The sequence below is a fragment of the Pipra filicauda genome, unplaced genomic scaffold (assembly GCF_003945595.2).
Source record: "Pipra filicauda isolate LSUMZ 115617 unplaced genomic scaffold, ASM394559v2 scaffold596_size400887_pilon, whole genome shotgun sequence".
NCBI lineage: Eukaryota > Metazoa > Chordata > Aves > Passeriformes > Pipridae > Pipra > Pipra filicauda.
Window position 1 is genome coordinate 59552 of NW_024104749.1, and position 18456 is coordinate 78007.

An 18456-nucleotide genomic window follows, 5' to 3' on the forward strand; every position below is an offset into this window, starting at 1 on the left:
AATAGGAGGGCTAAACATAAACCCGGAGTAAGAAGGGAAAGAAGAGCTGGATCTCAGCGTGAGTCAGGACAAGGGGGGGGATGGCTTCGCACCGACAGAGAGTAGGGTTAGATGGAATACTGGGAAGGAGTTTTTGGCTGTAAGGGTGGGGAGGCCCTGGCCCAGGTTGCCCAGAGAAGCTGTGGCTGCCCCTGGATCCCTGGAAGTGTCCAAGGGCAGGTTGTTCGGGGCTTGGAGCAACTCGGGATAGTGGGAGAGGGTGGAATGGGATGAGTTTTTACATCCCTTCCAACGCAAACCATTCCAGGATTCTGTAATAAGACAACCACAGGAGAACTCCCTGTCTCTCTGAAGGTGTGACACTCTTGCTGGAAATAGCACCTGTGAAATAGTAGCTGTTATTAATAAAACAGTTGTACAGTACTTCAGACGCTGCCCGTCCAGTTCTTAACGCTGTTGCATCCACAACCCAGTGAATTCCTGCTGAACTGTGGAATTAATGGAATCCAAAATAAAACAGGTACAGTGCTTCAGAAAGAGGAGTAGAGTCGAGCTTCCGAGAAATTACTTCTTTAGCATCTTGTAAAAGGGCATCAAAACATTATTGTAAAGATTTTCTTGTGGAAGTGGGGTAATACTTCCTCAGTTGGATCTAGGAGGGAAGACTAAACTGATAATATTAATCACAGAATCATAAAACGTCCTGAGTTGGAAGGGACCCACAAAGATCATTGAATTCAACCCTCAGCCCTACACAGGACCATCCCCAAGAGTCCCCCCCTGTGCCCCAGAGGATCATCCAAACCCTCCTGGAGCTCTGGCAGCCTTGGGGCCGTGCCCACTGCCCTGGGGAGCCTGGGCAGTGCCAACCACCCTCTGGGGGAAGAACCTTTTCCTGAGATCCGACCTAAAACTCCCCTGACACAGCTCCAGCCCTTCCCTCAGGTCCTGTCACTGGTGATAGAGAGATCAGTGCCTGTCCCAAACTTTTAAAATGAAGCCATGTACTGATAGTGCATTGGGATGGTGGTTAAGATGCAGGAGTCAGCATTTGGAGTTAAGAAAAACGTGGGTAACAGGGAAACTTATCCACAGATCAATAGGTCAGGTAGAGCTACAATGTGCTGTCTCAGGAGATGTGCACAGAGGTTTTGCAAGCAGTGACAGACATGAAAACGAGCTGTTTGTCGTGTTTGGTGTTACAAAATAATTCTATGGATCCAGGCAGATGTGCTGACTGTGGACCATTGGGATCTCTCCACTGGGTTGCTGCTCTCCAGGACCTGTGATGTCCAACAAAGCCGTGGCAGGTGACAGAGACAAGGAGCTGGGAACAGCTTCCAGACCTCCAGACAGATGGCTCAGTGAAACACAAGCCTGCAGCTTACGCTGGAATACTTTTACATCTCTGGTGGGAGGCTCTAGGCAACCCAAGAGAATCCCAAATACAGCAGGATGCTGTAGGAGTGTGCTTTATATTCCCCACTTGGTCAGAGCTTCAAAGAAAACTATTTCTGGGTGAGAGGCACATCCCTTCTCCAGGTGCACCTTCCTTCTTGAGGCGAGACATGAGCTGAACAGCACAATCAGGTTTTCTTAGAAGGAGAATAAGCAGTAATTTTAGCAAATGGAAGTACTTATGTAAGGATTGGGTTCATAATTTGCACCCATCTGTGTGCCTGCGATGAAAAATAGATCATATTTCCTACCAAAATAGCTGAGACCTGTCAGATGGCAGCTTTTTGTCTGAAGAGAGTAGCTGCATTTTCACCTATGAGCTCGATCCCCGATGAGGAAGAGTGGTTATAAATTATGCAGTTGAGAATGGACTACAGAAAATAGCTGTCTTTAAATCCCTGCAGACTTTTGAGCAAGGAACTTTCTTTCAGAGTTGCTTTGTGAGCCTTCTGTGAGATCAAACCGTACTTACTTTGAGAGATAGAGATGCGTGTTTGACTGAAACATGTGTTTTTCATCTGGGGAAAAAGCAGCTGCCCTACAAGACTGGAACTGTGGCTGCCCCTGGATCCCTGGAAGTGTCCAAGGCCAGGTGGGATGGGGCTTGGAGCAACCTGGGCTAGTGGAAGGTGTCCCTGCCCCTGGCAGGGGGTGGAATGGGATGGGCTTTAAGGTCCCTTCCAACCCAGACCATTCTAATCCATGATTACATGTAAAAACAGCCCTGGAGACCATCCTGTGCTTGTCAGCCAAGACAGACCTAGTGGAAGGGGTCTCTGGCCAATGTCTGATTAAAGGTGAGAACAGGAGAAAACAAGGCACCATCCCAGGAGTACAATTCACAGCTGGATGTATTTGATGGATGTTTTGTGGCAGGTAAATCTGAGGCTGGAGAGACTGGGCAGGTGAATCTGGACTACTGGAGGTGCAGTGCAACCTGTGCTGGGCCTCCAGGGAAAGAGGAGGGGGCAGCAGTGGTGTGAGCTGTAAGGCACCTGTAAGGCAACAAATAATAATACTGAGGGTAATTGCATTGAGTAACTTGTGTCAGCTGCAGCAAGTGTGTTTCACGGAAAAATGGAACGCTTTAGGTTGAAAAAACTGCCTAAGATCATCAAGTCGTTCCTCGAGCACTGTCAAGGCCACCACTGTCCCATGTCCCCAAGTGTCACATCCACGTGGCTTTTAAATCCCTCCAGGGATGGGGACTCCAGCACTGCCCTGGGCAGCTGTGCCAAGGCTGGACAACCCTTTCCGTGAGGAAATTTTCCCCTGTATCCAATCTACCGGCACAAGTTGAGGCCGTTCCCTCTCCTCCTGTCCCTTGTTCCCTGGGAGCAGAGCCCGACCCCCCCCGGCTCCCCCCTCCTGTCAGGGGGTTGCAGAGCCAGAAGGTCCCCCCTGAGCCTCCTTTGCTCCAGGCTGAGCCCCCCCAGCTCCCTCAGCTGCTCCTGGTGCTCCAGACCCTTCCCAGCTCCCTTCCCTTCCCTGCACACGCTCCAGCCCCTCCGTGTCTCTCTCATCCTGAGGGGCCCAGAACTGGACACGGCCCTGGAGGTGCCTCAGCCCTGCCCAGCACAGGGCTCGGTCCCTCGGTGCTGTGCCCACACGGCCGCTGACACACCCGGGGGTCGCTCTCCCCGCGGCCCAGCGGGGCCGTCCCGGGGCTCCTCCCGGCGGGGCCGGGCCAGGGCGGCGGGGGCGGCCCCGGCGCGTTTGGCGCCAAGTCCGCCATGGAGCCGGAGCGGCTGCGGCGCCGCCTCAGCTCCGCGTTCCGCCTGCGGGGGCTCCTGCTGCGGCCGTGAGTACCCGCGGGTCCCCGGGGACCGCTCCGGGACCGCTCCGCCCGCCGGGATCGTCCCCCGGCGGGGCTCAGGCCCGGGGGCCGGGGTTGTGGGATGGGGTCGGGGCAGCCCCGCACCCCCCGCATCCCCTCCTCGGGGCGTGATGATGCCTTTCCCCCCTCTTCATCTCCCCTCTGGAATCTCCTCCAAAGCCCTGTCGTTTTGCCTTTCCTGCTGCTGTGGGCCTCTTCCGTGCCTCTGTCCCTGCCTCCCACCCGTGACCCGACCCGCCGTGGGTACCACCAAAGACCTGCCCGTGTTCCCCCTTGGAGCCCTCCCTGATGCCGGTGCTGGGTGTTTGGTTGGGTTCTGTTGTCTGATACTCTGCCTGACAACTCCGGGATCTCTTTCCCAAGTTGCACTTGCCAGTCCTGTGTTCAGCATCCCCTGCTAGAAAAAGAAATAGTACTTCCAAAAGAGGAAATGGCATTCCTAAAGACAGAAGCGGTATTTCCAAAGGAGAAAATGGCATTTCCAAAGGCAGGAATGCTATATTTCCAGATATTATAATGTGTATTTTTTAGAGATGGCAAGTCAATTAAAAGTGGTTCCTGCTTGCAGTGGAAGGTGTCATGATTTATAGGACAGCCAGGGGCTCCATTGCTCCTGTTTTCCCTTTCTGTTTCATGTGTTAATATTAATTCCATTTTGTTTCTGTTGTGGGTGGGATGTGATTATTTTGGACAGTGTCCTGGCACTTTCATTAGCAAGGAGTCCAAGTCCAGAACTCCTGACTCCAGGGCTCCATGAACCGAGACATTTTGAAGATCAGGCTGATAACCAAAACACCACGTTGGTTGGCCAGCAGATGACATTGATAAGAAAATTGTCATCTTTAACTGCAAGGCTGTAGTCTAAGGATAAGGGAAGAAACAGATTTCTAATTCCTGTGTTATTTAGAATTAAAATAATTCCAATCCCAGAGATACTGATAAACTGGAGAGGGTCCTGCAGGGTCTGTGAAGGTGGTCATGGGTTGGAAGCTGTGGTGTGTAAGGGAAGTAGGAAGAGCTGTGCTGCATCCAGGCATGGGGCTTCCAGCATCAGAAGGATGTGGAGCTGCTGGAGCAAGTCCAGAGGAGGCCATGGAGATGCTCCAAGGGCTGCTGCCCTCTGCTCTGGAGCCAGGCTGGGAGAGCTGGGGGGGTTCACCTGGAGAAGGGAAGGCTCCAGGGAGACCTGAGAGCCCCTTCCAGTGCCTAAAGGGGCTCCAAGAGAGCTGGAGAGGGACTTTGGACAAGGGATGGAGAGACAGGACAAAGGGGAATGGCTCACTGGAGATACTCAAGGCTTGGCTCAATGAGGCCCTGCTTTGAGTAGGAGGTTGGACCAGAGGTCACTTCCAACATGGACTTAAATGTATGGAGCTGAGATTCTCCATATCCCCTTCTTGTCCTCGATGTTTTCAATCCCAATGAGTTTTTTCTTTGACTTAAAGTAGTGCACTATTACCAGTTCTAATTGTTTCTACTTTTTTAAACCACAAGCTGTGTAATGATGATGTGCACAGCTGCCAAAATCAGCACAGCTTGTGTAAACTCTGGAATAATTATTGCTTTTTGTTCTTTCTCCACTGGAATTAGGGATGCTCTGAAGTATCTCACTGAAGCTTTTCAGTCCATCAGTGAAGTAGAACTTGACGATGCAATTGAAAATGTCATCGATGCCGTTGAAAAACAGCCATGTGAGTAAACAATTTCTTTTTCTTAGGCAAGTTTATCTGGCACTCAGGATGTTATTTAGACAAAGACAGAGTTACTGGCAGCAGAGGCACTCAGGTGTCATTGTAGTATAACGGATTGACTGAGATAAATGTGTTGACAATTTGTTTTGTTAAATACTGAAGTTTGCAGTGTCAGCAGAAGACATTTATGCCATTTAAAAAGTTGGCAGCCTGGTACATTCCTGACTTTTCCAAAAGTGGTAAAATTTTTCAATGCCAGGTACTAAAAGTTTGTATGGACATCTTTGTACTTGAAACTATCATTTTAAATATTAAAATGGAGAGAGACTATTCACAAGAGCATGGAGTGACAGGACAAGAGAGAATGGCTCCAAATTGAAAGAGAGTAGGTTTGGATTGGATATTGGGAAGGAATTGTTGGCTGGGAGGGTGGGGAGGCCCTGGCACAGGTTACCCAGAGAAGCTGTGGCTGCCCCTGGATCCCTGGAAGTGTCCAAGGGCAGGTGGAACGGGGCTTGGAGCAACCTGGGCTGGTGGAAGGTGTCCCTGCCAATGGCACTGGATGGGTTTTAAGGTCCTTTCCAACACAAACCATTCTGGGATTTTATGAGAAAATAACCCAAAGAAATAATGAGAAATTAATTCACTTCTTGTTCAGCAATCTGGGCCCAGAAAAGGGTTGCTGAGAGGTGTGATCTGAGGGGTCTGACAGCACGAAACAGGAGTTGTAGCAGCTTTAGTTAAAGGATGTGACTGACAGAGGATGCCTGACACGTGTGTTTACTGATCAGAGCTTATGAGAACTAGGAAACATGGGCTCACTTCCAGTTTTTGGCCAAGGAGATTCAAATCCATATAAATATGATCTAAAATAAAACCCAGGCCTTAGGTGAGTTCAGGAAACCTTCCCAGCCTATCCTATTTATACCTAATTAAATCCAGAGGGGCACATGCTTGTTCTGTTAGTGTTCAGAAATATTTTTAATTTCAATTGTCAGTTTAAATCCACGAAGACAACAATGTGCCCGTCTCCAAAATTGTGTTGGAATACTTCCTTATGACAGCAATCCATGTGATAATGTTCTGGAACAGAATTAACCTCCAGAATGTGAAAGCTCCGCTCTTAACACATTTGTAGTGCATTTGGCAGCTTTGCATAAACTGTAATTGTCTTGTTCTCCATGTTTAGGGAATCAATGGTGGGCACAGTGTGTTTTTTGCTACAAGTGTGTCCTTCTGGTGACAATATGAAGTGATCCATTTGTAAACACCGTGTGTCCTGAGCTTACAGAAAATGTGCTTATTTGTGTAATGGATTCCTCTGACAAGACTCAGCCATTCGTTGTAAAATATTTGAGACCCACTTCCTCAGTGCATTCCACAGGCTGCAGTTGTTGCAATCCTTGGAAATTTTTCTTTCCAGTGTCATCCAACATGATTGAACAATCCACAGTGGAAACAGCAGTCCAGGAATGCAGCCGGGCACCGGATGAAACCACGTACGGTGACACTTGGGTTGTTTTATCCGAGGTTTGTGGGTGTGCATCTCCTTATTTCTCCCCGGGACATAAATGTCAGGCATTTTCTGCGGTGCTGCACATGCAGTAATTGCTTTTGTGCTTCTGTCTCCCCGGTGCAGGTTTGTAATGTTCCTCCTCAGAGGGTTTGTTCTCGTGGATTGGCCTCCGGGGAATTCTAAATATAATCTGGCGTTCTGGAATTCAAATGCTGTGGTTGTGTGTTCCGTGTGGTACAGGTTGAATGTTAACCAACACTTCTGTTCATGCTTTTCTCTAGATGAAAATAATCTCAGGTTATCTTTGGGCCTTTCTTGTCTGAGAGCACTTTTCAAAGTTTTCCTCCGTGGTGCTTGTTCCTGCTTTTTTGTATAGTTTTCTGAAACCCCTGATTGATTTTCCCTCTCTGATAACGAGCTGTGGAGCAATTACTGCAGTTCCTGAGAACTTTGTGATGGTGATGAATGTGTTTCCTTTAGTGTTCATGTTGTATTGACATTGCAATGCAAAGCATGAAAAGAACTGGTTGGCTGGGCATGTCAATTGGATACTGTCATCCCACAGCCTCTCAAGATGGAGGAAATTTGGGTTTAACTTTTCTCCTTGTCGTTGGAACCTTTATGATGCAGGTGGTTTGAGCGTGACTTTTCTTTGTGGTGCTTTTTATACTTCAGAGGAATCTGCGTGCACAGATCCTCAGTGTCCTGAAGGGAAAAGCTCTACAGATCACAAGGACAACTCTCTTTAATTGTTTAATTAGAAGATGCAGTTGTATCCAGTGGATGCAGGACAAAACAGAATATAAAGTAGAAGGATGCAGGAGAAATGGTGCTAACACAGGGTGGCAGCGAACAAAGCAAATGTGATTTTATTCAACATATTTGTTACTGTTTGTTTCATCCACTTCATCGAATCACAGAATGGTTTGGCTTGGAAAATAATGTTCAAGTAACGCTGTAAATGAATTCTTGTTTCAGAGAAAATGTTTTCAACATTATTGGAGCCTTTGACATTCCACGTTATATTTATAATGCAGAAAGGAAGAAGTTTCTACCGTAAGTCTTCCATATTTTAAGTTTCAATTGCTTCTTGGTTTAAGAAAAAAAAGCCTCTATTTCTATAATGTTTTAAGTCTGTTTTTAATCTTTCCCTCTTGGGTCTGTTCACCTCAAGCCTGAGTGAGAAAGGTAGTAAATGTTTCAAACCATAAACCATGTTTATGCCATCTAATGAATAAAAAAGACAGTCAGGCTGAGGACATACATCACTAAATGTAGCTTGGGCTTGTTTTTTTCTGGCATTTGGCTGTTTAAATTTTTTTTTTAAATAAATTTGGTCTGTCTGTTGGGTGTATTTATTTCTTAGCCTGTACCTTGCAGCTCCCTGAAGCCCTGGGGGATTTCTAAGGAGAACTCCAAATGCTAAAACAAAAAGAAAAATTAGGAGCAGCTGGTGATTCTGGAGGCTGGAGAAACTGGAGGAATAATACTCTTGTTCATGGCCACTTAAAAGGCACAACTGCTTTTTATAAAAAAAAAATGGATTTCTGCAGAGGCCCATTTGGGTGGAAGGATAAATCTGAAGGCCTGGGAGTTAGCAGGAGGGGAAATGGATGTAGCCTTCAAACTGCAGGAACACAGGATCCAGAGCAGGAATGTTCCTCGTGGAGTAACTAAATCACGCAGCAGCGTTTGGAGCTTTCGCAGCCTCCCAGAACTTTTAGATCAATAAGTAATTTTCGTGTGTGGAATGTGCCTTTTTGTTTAAAACCTTGACTGTGTTGAACTCCTTGCAGTCTGTCGATGACCAGCCTCCCTGCACCGAGTTTATTTGGGACTGCCAGAGATAAAGCAGAGCTGTTCCGTGAGCGCTACTCCATCCTGCAGCAGGTCAGGGAACACTGCCTTCCTGTGAGCAGCAGAGGTGTCCTCGGGGATATATCCTAAATCCTCCTCTTCCAGAAATACACTGTGCTATTGCACCTCTTTGCCTCGTGGTTTCACATAAACTCCCTTCCCTCCTGGTAGTCAGAAATAACTTATTTCAGAGAGTGTCACAGAATACGTTTTTTTAGGCTTGGTCTTATTATCCAGTGTTACTGATCATCTATTTCTTGGAAGCAAATTCTTGTCAGAGGAGCTGATTAATTAAAAATGGCTGGATAAAATAGAGTAAGAACTTTATGAAGTAGTTTGCACAGTGGTTGTGGTGAACTGGCTTTTTGACTCTTTTTGACTCTGCTCATTTGTTTTTAAACCGACTTACTTCAATTTTGGTGTCTGCAGAGGACTCACAGACACGAGTTGTTCACTCCCTCACCAATTGTGGCTCACCCTGATGACAGCAAGAGCAAATTCCAGGTAAAAAAATCATGTTCTTTTCAGTTTTAAGCAAAATAATCCCGGCAGCCTTTACTGGAAGTCTTTTCCTAAACTGTGCTACGTTCAGACACGTGCCCCTGATTTTTCTAATGAGCCTGTATCCTCTCATAGCTCATTTGTGTATTTATGTAAAACATGTGCTGAGTGGTGCCTTGTCTTGCTTAAGAACAGGCACCTGGAGGGTTTGATTTAGTTCTGATTTGATTCTTTGCCTTTGGTTCCAGCTAAAGACCGTAGAAACTCTCCTGGGCAATACAGCCAGAGTGGGAGAAGTGATTGTGCTTGGGATGATCACTCAGCTTAAGGAGGTGAGCTCCTTCCTCCTTTTATTTGTGAGTTACAATGTGTCAGAAAATGAGAACACCTAAATATCTCACCACTGGATCCATTCCAATGGGCTTTTCCACGAGCAGTTGGTGCCACTGTGAGAGGGGAAAATGTCTTTGTCTTCTCACTGCAGAATTTTGTAATGCTTTATGCCAGCGACCAGAACCAGTCAGAACTTTTAGGCTTGTCCCTTCCTGAAGGGCTGGAGCTTCCAGTGACTGTGTTTGGACTTGGCATTTCCTTGGACTGTGATTTTAGGGGAGGGATGCACCAGCAGTCCCAAGGGAACCTGCTGAGATACACTTACTATAAACTACATTATTTTCAGTTCTGCCAGTGTGTTCTAAGCTTACAATATTAAACCCAGCCAAATTATTTGTAAATACTGACTGATAGATGCCTCTCATGGAAGCATTTATGTGTTTGGGTATATTTTGCTTTATTAAATCTGCTTTTTAGGGGAAATATTTCCTAGAAGACCCCACAGGAGTCGTCCAGCTGGACCTCAGTAAAGCAATATCCTTTTTCTGTGATGGAAGAGCTGAAGGAATTTCCTGTAGACCTGCAGAATTTTAAATTGAATAGTAAATCAATACTGACCATTAAAAATTATATATTGAGAATTGCAGCGCTCTCTTTCTCTCCTTTGTTTCAAATTCCTTGGCTGCTGCAGCTCCCTGCCCTTTCTCCTAGGACAAGGTCAGTATTCCTCCTGGTGGAAGCAGAGCCTGTTTCTGGTTTTGGGCTCCTTATGGACTTACCTGCTCATATACCAGGGAATTTCCAGGCTCTTCAGGCAGCCTGTGAACTTTCAGTAGCATCCAAATATATTACACCAGCTGCAAAGCAGATTTTGGCTAAAGAACCTACTTTAAGAATCCTGATCTAAGAAAAATACATTCCTTAACCTTCCTGCACCAGTTCCACAGTGGGTTATATACTGAATCCTGCTTTGTTCTGGCAGAAGGTAAAGCAGAGGGGATTGTTTTTAGCTTGTGATAAATTATTCTGTTCAGGCTGTCACTGCCAGATGTGGCTGAATGGACAAGTCTCATGTTGACAAGGCTTGACCATAAGTGAGTCTGTGGTGAGATTTTTGGCCATAAACGTGTTACTTTGTGGGGTCTGGAGGCAGAGAGCAGGAATTTGAGGGTTTCAGGGTGTTGGGGGGGATGTGAGCACCTGTAGCAGCTTTGAGGGTTGGCCTCAGCCTGGCTCCAGCATTGGAGGAGTTATGACTGGATTGGGAAGATAAACTAGAATATCCAAGCAGTGTGATTTAACAGTCTGAAAATGCTGCTTTGTGTTGGCACAGCTTGGTCCTTCAAAGGCTTTAAAGAGTCTTCTCCTTAAGATGATGTCGGGCTTTGCAGTTTGGGAGCCTTGTTTTGGCACAAAAATGGCTATTCCTGTTTGTGGAATATTCCTCTGTGCAATATGCACAACTCAGTCTGTTTTCTGGTGTGTTCTGTGTTTAAAATTTAGAGAGTGAATAGAAGTTGGGAGCACAAATGATAGTGGGGACAAGTGTCACCCTGTTCCTTCTAAAAGATGGGACAGTCCTTGAGACAAAGTGCATTTGATGGGGACTCTTTCAGGGCAGGGCCAGCAGAAATGATGCCTGTTCCCCTGCATTCTCCCTTGGGTTGAGGGGGTTGTTTTTGTGGCTGTGCAGCAAGATCCATCCAGAGAAGTGTGTGGGGTTAACAAAACACTTGGTTTCTTGCTCAGCCTGTTTTCCAGCCAGATCCTTCCGTGGCCTGGTTCTGGGACTGGTGCTATCACAGGAGGGATTGATGGAGGCTGGGAATAGCTGTGCAGCACAGCTGCCAACCCTCTGACTAATGTCTAGGACATGCTGCTGTTAGAAAGACTAAAGGTTATTTTGCTTTTCCAAAATCTCTTAGGTTGGTACGAGGATGAAGTTTTTCATGTGAACGCTTTTGGATTTCCGCCCACTGAGCCTTCTGCTACCACGAGGTATAAAACTGACTTTTGGCAGCCTCACTCCTTGTTTTCTTCAGGGTTTCTCAGTAAGAACATTATTATTTTAAAATTTCTGTGACATTCAAGTATGTTATTTGTCCTCCTCCCCAAGTGCTTCAAAATAAATACAGTTTTAAGGAAGCAATTCTGGGACTTTCTGCTCTGCTTGGACCAGCACTAAAGCTTGGAGTGTTGGCAGAAAAACCCTTCCAAAGGCCTTTGGGCTCTGCATATTAATTGAAATTGGGATCTAAGCCCTTCTCAGTTGCAAAACTAGGGAATTGTTGCATGGGAATAACAAACTCCTTGTTGCTTGAAGAGTGGATCATAGAATCCCAGAATCCCAGAATGGTCTAGTGGAAGGTGCCACGGAACCCCATGGCAGGGGGTTGGAATGAGATGAGCTTTAAGATCCCTTCCAACCCAGACCATTCTGGGATTCTGTGATCCTAATTTGAATATCTGAATGATGTAGAGCCTTCTATGGGAACATGAACTTCTTTGGAGGCCCTTCTTCATCGTCAGTAAAGGCTTCTGCCAAACTGAAGCAGCTGGAGGAAGAAAACGAAGATGCCATGTTTGTGTTTCTTTCTGATGTGTGGCTGGACCAAGCAGAAGTGCTGGAAAAGCTTCACATGATGTTTTCAGGTGGGTGAGAATTGCTTTGACTCTAAACCTTGTTTTCATCCTTTGTTTTCATAAATTTGTAGTACTAACATTGCTTTGGCCAGTAGCCATTTTATGTGCTGTGACAAGAACGTTTCTCTTGCTCCTGAAAGTTCTTCCTAGGCTTAGTTTTAAGAAAACTCTTATTTCAGAGAGATGAGCACTGCTTCCCACTGCCAGAGGGCAGGGTTAGATGGGATATTGGGAAGGAATTGTTGGCTGGGAGGGTGGGGAGGGGCTGGCACAGGTTGCCCAGAGAAGCTGTGGCTGCCCCTGGATCCCTGGAAGTGTCCAAGGCCAGGTTGGACGGGGCTTGGAGCAACCTGGGCTAGTGGAAAGTGTCCCTGCCCATGGCAGGGGGTTGGAACTGGATGAGCTTTAAGATCCTTTCCCACCTAAACCATTCCATGATTCTGTGAGTAGAAATGTTGACAACACTGGGATAACAAAGCATCTGTGAATTGCTTCTCTGTATTCCAGAGCAGTTTAGGAACAGCTTGTCCTGTCAGCCTTAGACAGAATGGAAGTGTGAGAGGGTGGCTGCTTTAAAAATAAACAACGCGGAATTAAGGGTGAGAAAACTGCTCCTCGCCTAAAGAGAACTGGGCACAAATTAACACACTCATCCAGAAGTTACAAAACCAGTTCAGTATCTGGATCAGAGCTGGCAAATCCTTGAAGCAGAGGATTGGACCTGATCCAAGATTTCAGGTGCCGAGGTGATAAAAGGGCCTCTTGTCGGTGAGATTCGTGTGCTGAACTCACCCGGCAGAGATGCAGACGCTGCACTTCCTATTTCAGGCTTTTAATAGGCAAGTGATTACCTTCATAATTATAACCTAAGAGGAATAGCTGAGTGGAATAGCAAGGAAAATATTGATGAGCCGTTTCTCTGGCATAAGCAATTCTGTTCTGTTTACCAACCCGACTGAAAACCACTGAAGTAAATCCAAGTCTGGTCCTGCATGTGAGGAAAATGGAGAGTAACTGGGATGTGAGATGAATGCCTGAGTAGATGTTTCTATTTTTATTTTAGGGATGGGAATCAGGTTTCTTCTTTCACCCATTGCTATGAAGCCTTGTGTTTCTGGGTGATTAGGGAGATTGTCAGGATTCATCAAATCCTTAAACTACTCAGGCAGTTCCAGTTACTGTTGCTTTACAATGCCAAAGAATGAATTAAATATTGGTGGAGCCTTGAATTAGAGTGATCATGGAGGTTAATAGCAATCCATTGCTGCCTACTTGCTGTTTCTCTCTTTAAGGAGCTAGTCCATTTTAAAATTGTATTATTTATCATATTGCATGTTGTATTATTCTCTGGGCTGGGTCAGCAGTTGGATACACAAAAAACAATGTTGAGACTGGGCTCCCTTGAAGTGCCATTTGTACACTGTCATCACCCTTTTTAAGCTAAAACCAGCCTGTATCAAGAAAATAGTTCATGTGTATTTATAGCAGCAGAGCTTGAAGTGCCGTTTCAGTTTCTGCCTTTCATGGAAGGGGCTGGAAGCTGAGTGCTGGAAGATAGCAAAGTGAATGGAATATAGTCACGGATCCTCTTGTTTTCCCAGGTTATTCCTCTGCACCTCCCACCTGCTTTTTCTTCTGTGGAAATTTTTCATCGGCGCCATATGGAAAAAATCAAATTCAGTCACTGAAAGGTAGGGAAGTCTCTGTAAACAGTCAGGCATGTGCACTAAATTAAAATAATGATGGCAAGCAAAGGAAGAGAGCAGAAAATAAACCCTTATTTTCTAAGTGACACATTTTTAATGCACTTGGAGGGGTGATTCATGCAGACGTGTGTTTATTATCTAACCGGGTGTTCTATTTTTTCCTGGCTCCAGGTTCTTTGAAGGCCCTTGCAGATATTATATGTGAACACCCCAGCATTCATAAAAGGTACAGGGCAAAGGGAATTAATGTTTGTTTTGTGAAACCTTTTAATTACTTCAAGGTAGTAAGAGATAACCGTGTTTTCTCTTTGCTGTGAACCAGCTGTGATCGGATAACGAGCTGGTTTTGTAACAGGCCTGCAAGTTTGTTTTGGGAGCAGTGTGAGGCTTTGATTTTATCTGAAATAGCTGGGGCATGGAAACTGCTAATGAGGGAGCCCAGGTCTCTCCCTGGAATATTTTTTTCTGGCTCCTGATCTTTGAATTCCTACCATTAGACCTACTTTCCAGAGTCTGTGTAAAAGTGGTACCTTTTCACTTTTTGCAGTAGTCGATTTGTGTTTGTCCCTGGCCCTGAAGACCCTGGTCCTGGTTCTATTTTACCAAGGTCAGTTTGCTCCAGAATTTGGAGTTAAATAGTTAAAGAAGGGAAGAATTTTTGTTGATCCACCTGCTGCTATTTATTTTAGACCTCCCCTGGCTGAAAATATTACTCAGGAATTCAGACAGCTGGTGCCATTTTCAGTTTTCACCACAAATCCTTGCAGGTAACGGTGCAAAGTGCTATTTTTATTTATTTGTTTATTTTACTAAATGACTGATCTATGTAATTTTCAAAACCTACAAATTTTGGAAAAATTGGTCTTAAATTTGTCAAACCAATAGAATTCTTCACATGCATGAATTGTAACTAGTTCTAAATGCATTAAGACATAAATAAATCAGTGCTGAAAAGCAATAGAGCTAGAAGTTTGACAGTGCTATAAAAATCCTGCTCAAAAGCATCATGTCTTTCTGAATCTGGAGGAAATGAAGGGAAGATGGGTAAATATTATTTTAATTCAAATGTGCTTTTTTTATTTGGCTGTATTAGAGAGAGATCAACTTAATAATGCAGCTCCCTAGTTTTTAGGTTCATCTTATTTAATTTCATTACTGTTTTCCACTTAGGATTCAATACTGCACCCAAGAAATTATTATCTTTCGTGAAGATTTGGTCAACAAAATGTGCAGAAACTGTGTCAGGTTCCCCAGCAGCAACATGGACATTCCCAACCACGTGAGTGAGTCGTGTTGAGCACCTTTTGCCAGGATTTTTGACCTCTTTATTGATCAGCAGGTCTGGATTTCGGGTGCTCTGATCCTCATTCTCACGACACATTGCAAGAGGAACCCAGAGGGACTGGAAGGAGGATCTATACATTTAGTATTTTTACCTTTCTTTTCATTTTGACAGTAAAATATCTCAAACCATGATACTTTCAGGTGGTATTGAGCCATTCTGTCACACTGCAGGTGCCCTTGAACACAAAACTTCCTAGCAGCCAATTTTCTGTGCACCAACCATGAATGTCTACCAAGAAACATTGATTCCTAAAGGCAGAATTGAACACAAATTATTTTTTTTGAAGATTTGATTGGTTATCCAGTGCCATTTGCAGTAAAGCAGCATGTCACTTTTCAAAAAATTCACCTGCTTGTTTTGTCTTCTCACTTGAAGTCTTAATCCTGCTTTTTATACATCAAATTATGGCCCTAGTTAATGAACCCTCAGCAGGAGCTGATGGGATTTACTGATATAATTGTATGAGAATGAAGCAGGTAGTACTGGCTCATTGCAGTGATGGATGGAACCTGGTTTTATTTATTTTACAGGGGGGTTTTTTTGTTTGCTTGACTCAGAAACTTGTTTTAGCTCTTTCTTCCTTCATCACAACAGTGCTCAGTGTCTTTGTGAACCCACAGTGGACAGCGATGTACCTTGATTTTGGTGTGCACATTTGCATTCCTGTCGCTTCCCTGTGCTCACAGAGGGCTTCCTTTCCAGGAAGGAATCTCGAAAGAAATGTAGAATTATGTACTGCAACCCTTTCTGCAGATGCTTTTGCATACTCCACTTTATCTCTGCCTTTTTTGGCCCTCTCACTATTTTTTTTTTAATTAAAAAAAAAAAAAATGTGGGAAATTTTGTTGCTAAGAAAGGAATCGAAATCATTTGGGAATCAACTGATTTCCTCGGTTCAGGGGAAAGACTGTTAAAGTGTGGATTTTGTTGTTAACTAATACTGTAAGGAAAGCCATGAGGGAAAAAAAAACAATCTATAAAATGAAATTTATGGCATTGTTGGTACTTCCTGGGCTGGAGGAACAGGTAAGTAGATTTTCTTGGAGAGTCTGAACGATCAAGTAGTTTTGATATCTTCAAATATTGCCTGATATGCTTTAGAAAGGACTTTGTGTATCGAAAAACCCCGCAACACAAAAATGAAAAGAGCAGCTGAGTGCTGTAGGGGAGCTGCTTCTTTACCCCAGAAATTATTAATGATCAGAGGGACTCAGATACAAAAAAAAAAAAAAAAAAACACCTTCAAGTTCAAAGCTTCTTTATTAACAAGCATTGGCATCTGTAGGAATGAAAAGCGTTCAAACCCAGGATTTCTGCTTCCCTTGCAGTTTGTGAAGACCATTTTGTCCCAGGGCCACCTGACCCCGCTCCCGCTGTACGTCAGCCCCGTGTACTGGGCCTACGACTACTCCCTGAGGGTTTATCCCGTGCCAGACGTGCTCGTCGTGGCGGATAAACACGACCCCTTCACTGTCACCAACACCGACTGCCTCTGCATCAACCCCGTAAGATTCCCCGGGGCCTTCCCGAAATGAAAAGCGGCCACGGTCGCCTCCCAGCGTGTCTCTCACCATCAGGTCGGTGTTTCACTTACATGAGAGTGGTTTGTACGTTTTCCTTTAACAGGGTTCGTTTCCAAGAAGCGGATTTTCGTTCAAGGTGTTCTACCCCTCCAACAAGACAGTCGAAGACAGGTAAATCTATTCACCTTCTCATATAAAATGAAGTGTTTCCTTATGTTCTGACTTCCTGATTATCAGGAGGAACACAGAAAATTGATAACATAAAGAGAGTGAGTGTTTTATCAATTTAACTGACTTACGCTTCATACTTAGGCAGGGTAAGAAATCCAAATGCCCAGAAGCAATAAATTTAGAAATTGCAGTCAGATATCAATGATGGGAAGCAGAATGCAGAAGTAAAAGGAAAGATGACTGTACTGTATGATTTTCAACAATTGAAACCTGATTGGGAAACAGATTTGTTTCTGGGGATGATGCTTGTTACATAACTTAATTAAATTTAGGAACAATTCTTGGTTCATTTTGTGATCATCTTCAAGCCCAGAAGCCACTTTCATGCTCTGATTTCACATATTTTTAAATCTGTACTTATTCATTCCAACTGTGGCCTTCCACTTACTGGAAAAAGACCAGCTGCAACACCAAAAAGTATTAAAAGTATCAAAGGCCTTACAGTGGATGAAAATTTGCCTGTTTGAAATAATGATGGTATAACCCCATAGGAAAAGCATAGATTTATCTTGTCTTACGGTTTCTTGCCTTGTTACAGAAGCCTTCCAAGGGAATTAATAATGAATCAGCCCATGTAACCTTTATTTGAATATAAAAAATACCATACTTTAGGTCTTTAAATAGTTTAAAACATTATCAAGTCTTTAATAGAGCAAGACATAGAATAGTATTGTGAACTATCTTTAGGAAAAAAACCCTAAATATTGTTTTTCTTTGGTATTTTCAGCAAGCTTCAGGGGCTCTGAATTTCTGCAAGATGGCAAAAAGGGAGTGAGCCCATGTGAAGCCAACTCCAGCTCTTATTTTTTAGATGTCTTGATTTTATGATGTATTATGGACTTTTTATAATAAATGTCAAATTTTGTTTACAAATAAACTTTTACAGGAAAAACCACTGGTGTCAGTTTAGTGTAAAGTGTAGAGTCAGAGTCAAGAATTGGCAAAGCATAGAAAAAGGCAACTGTGTATAAAAGAGGAAAGATCTGTCTTTAAAAAAAGAAATTAAGGATAGGGAGAACTCTGTCTAGTTGAACTGAGAGCTGGTTATCTGCAGGAGATACTGGGAATGTGGAATAGGATTCGTCTTTGGATGGGAAAGGTCCAGAAAAGATTTGTGAGGTGTTGTTTGAGGGCAGTACATAATCTGCAGATTGTGTTATGCAGATAGGGATAGGAGAGGTAAGATGAGCAAGGACATGGTCCTTTGAACTTCTGGAGAAGGCTGGGAGGATGAAATCTTGCAGAAGGAGCAGTCAGGAAGGTAGGAAAGAGTCAGGGATTGGTTTTTGATGAAACCAAGCAAAAACCTCCTCCACACGCTCGTGAGCATTGAGACCAGAGAAGCAGCCTGGGACTACCCCAAAGTGCCCAGACCAGGTATAGAACAGAGAGAGGACCCTTGTCACCAGGAATTGTGTTTCACAGACCCTTCCCAATGTGCTGGCATGGCCTGAGAACAGCTCAGAGGCAGGAACAGAGGGGAGAGCAGGATCTGGGCTCTGAGGGGCCATCGGGTAGGGGATGGGAGGTGGGTACAAGAGGCATGAACTGGACTGCCAAGGATTTAAAACCCAAACCACAGGACTGGCTGCACTGGCACTTCTGACCGTGCTCCCTAAGGGGATGGCAGTGCCAGCTCAGGGATGCAGGACAAGTGGGGAGCATGTGCTTTTCAGACAGATGAGATGATGGTGGAAAAGCACCCCGCTTGAAGACAAGCACGAGGGCCAAGAGCCATCAGGAAGCCACTGAGAGGCGGAGAAACGTTCAGCAAGGTCAGATGGAGAGCTCAGGGGTGGAGAGGCCTCGACCCTG

General features: G+C 44.7%; 1 protein-coding gene across 4 annotated transcripts; it reads left to right on the forward strand.

Moving 5' to 3' along the window:
- The first annotated feature begins 207 nt into the window (after positions 1-207).
- Positions 208-17526, forward strand: POLE2 (DNA polymerase epsilon 2, accessory subunit). 4 transcript variants are annotated; one of them, XM_039387867.1, is made up of 19 exons: positions 208-520; positions 4886-4986; positions 6410-6485; positions 7481-7558; positions 8299-8392; positions 8789-8863; positions 9109-9192; positions 9671-9727; positions 10130-10178; positions 11119-11191; positions 11673-11845; positions 13438-13527; positions 13714-13768; positions 14090-14149; positions 14232-14309; positions 14713-14821; positions 16216-16392; positions 16514-16581; positions 17369-17472. In XM_039387867.1, exons 3-19 carry the CDS (start codon positions 6421-6423, stop codon positions 17385-17387), a joined length of 1404 nt encoding a protein of 467 aa, XP_039243801.1. In that variant the 5' UTR covers positions 208-520; positions 4886-4986; positions 6410-6420; the 3' UTR covers positions 17388-17472. The 4 variants fall into 4 exon arrangements, with proteins under 4 accessions (XP_039243801.1, XP_039243802.1, XP_039243800.1 ...); XM_039387868.1 differs by lacking the exon at positions 208-520 and adding an exon at positions 2173-2255; XM_027744453.2 differs by lacking the exon at positions 208-520 and adding an exon at positions 3114-3259 and having other exon boundaries at positions 17369-17526.
- The last annotated feature ends 930 nt before the right edge of the window (positions 17527-18456 follow it).

Coding starts and splice junctions, on each gene's coding strand:
- POLE2 (XM_027744453.2), top strand. CDS start 3,192: ATGGAGCCGGAGCGGCTGCGGCGCCGCCTCAGCTCCGCGTTCCGCCTG. Junction 8,864..9,108: donor ACAGCAAGAGCAAATTCCAG/GTAAAAAAATCA, acceptor CTTTGGTTCCAG/CTAAAGACCGTAGAAACTCT. Junction 11,192..11,672: donor GAGCCTTCTGCTACCACGAG/GTATAAAACTGA, acceptor TGAATGATGTAG/AGCCTTCTATGGGAACATGA.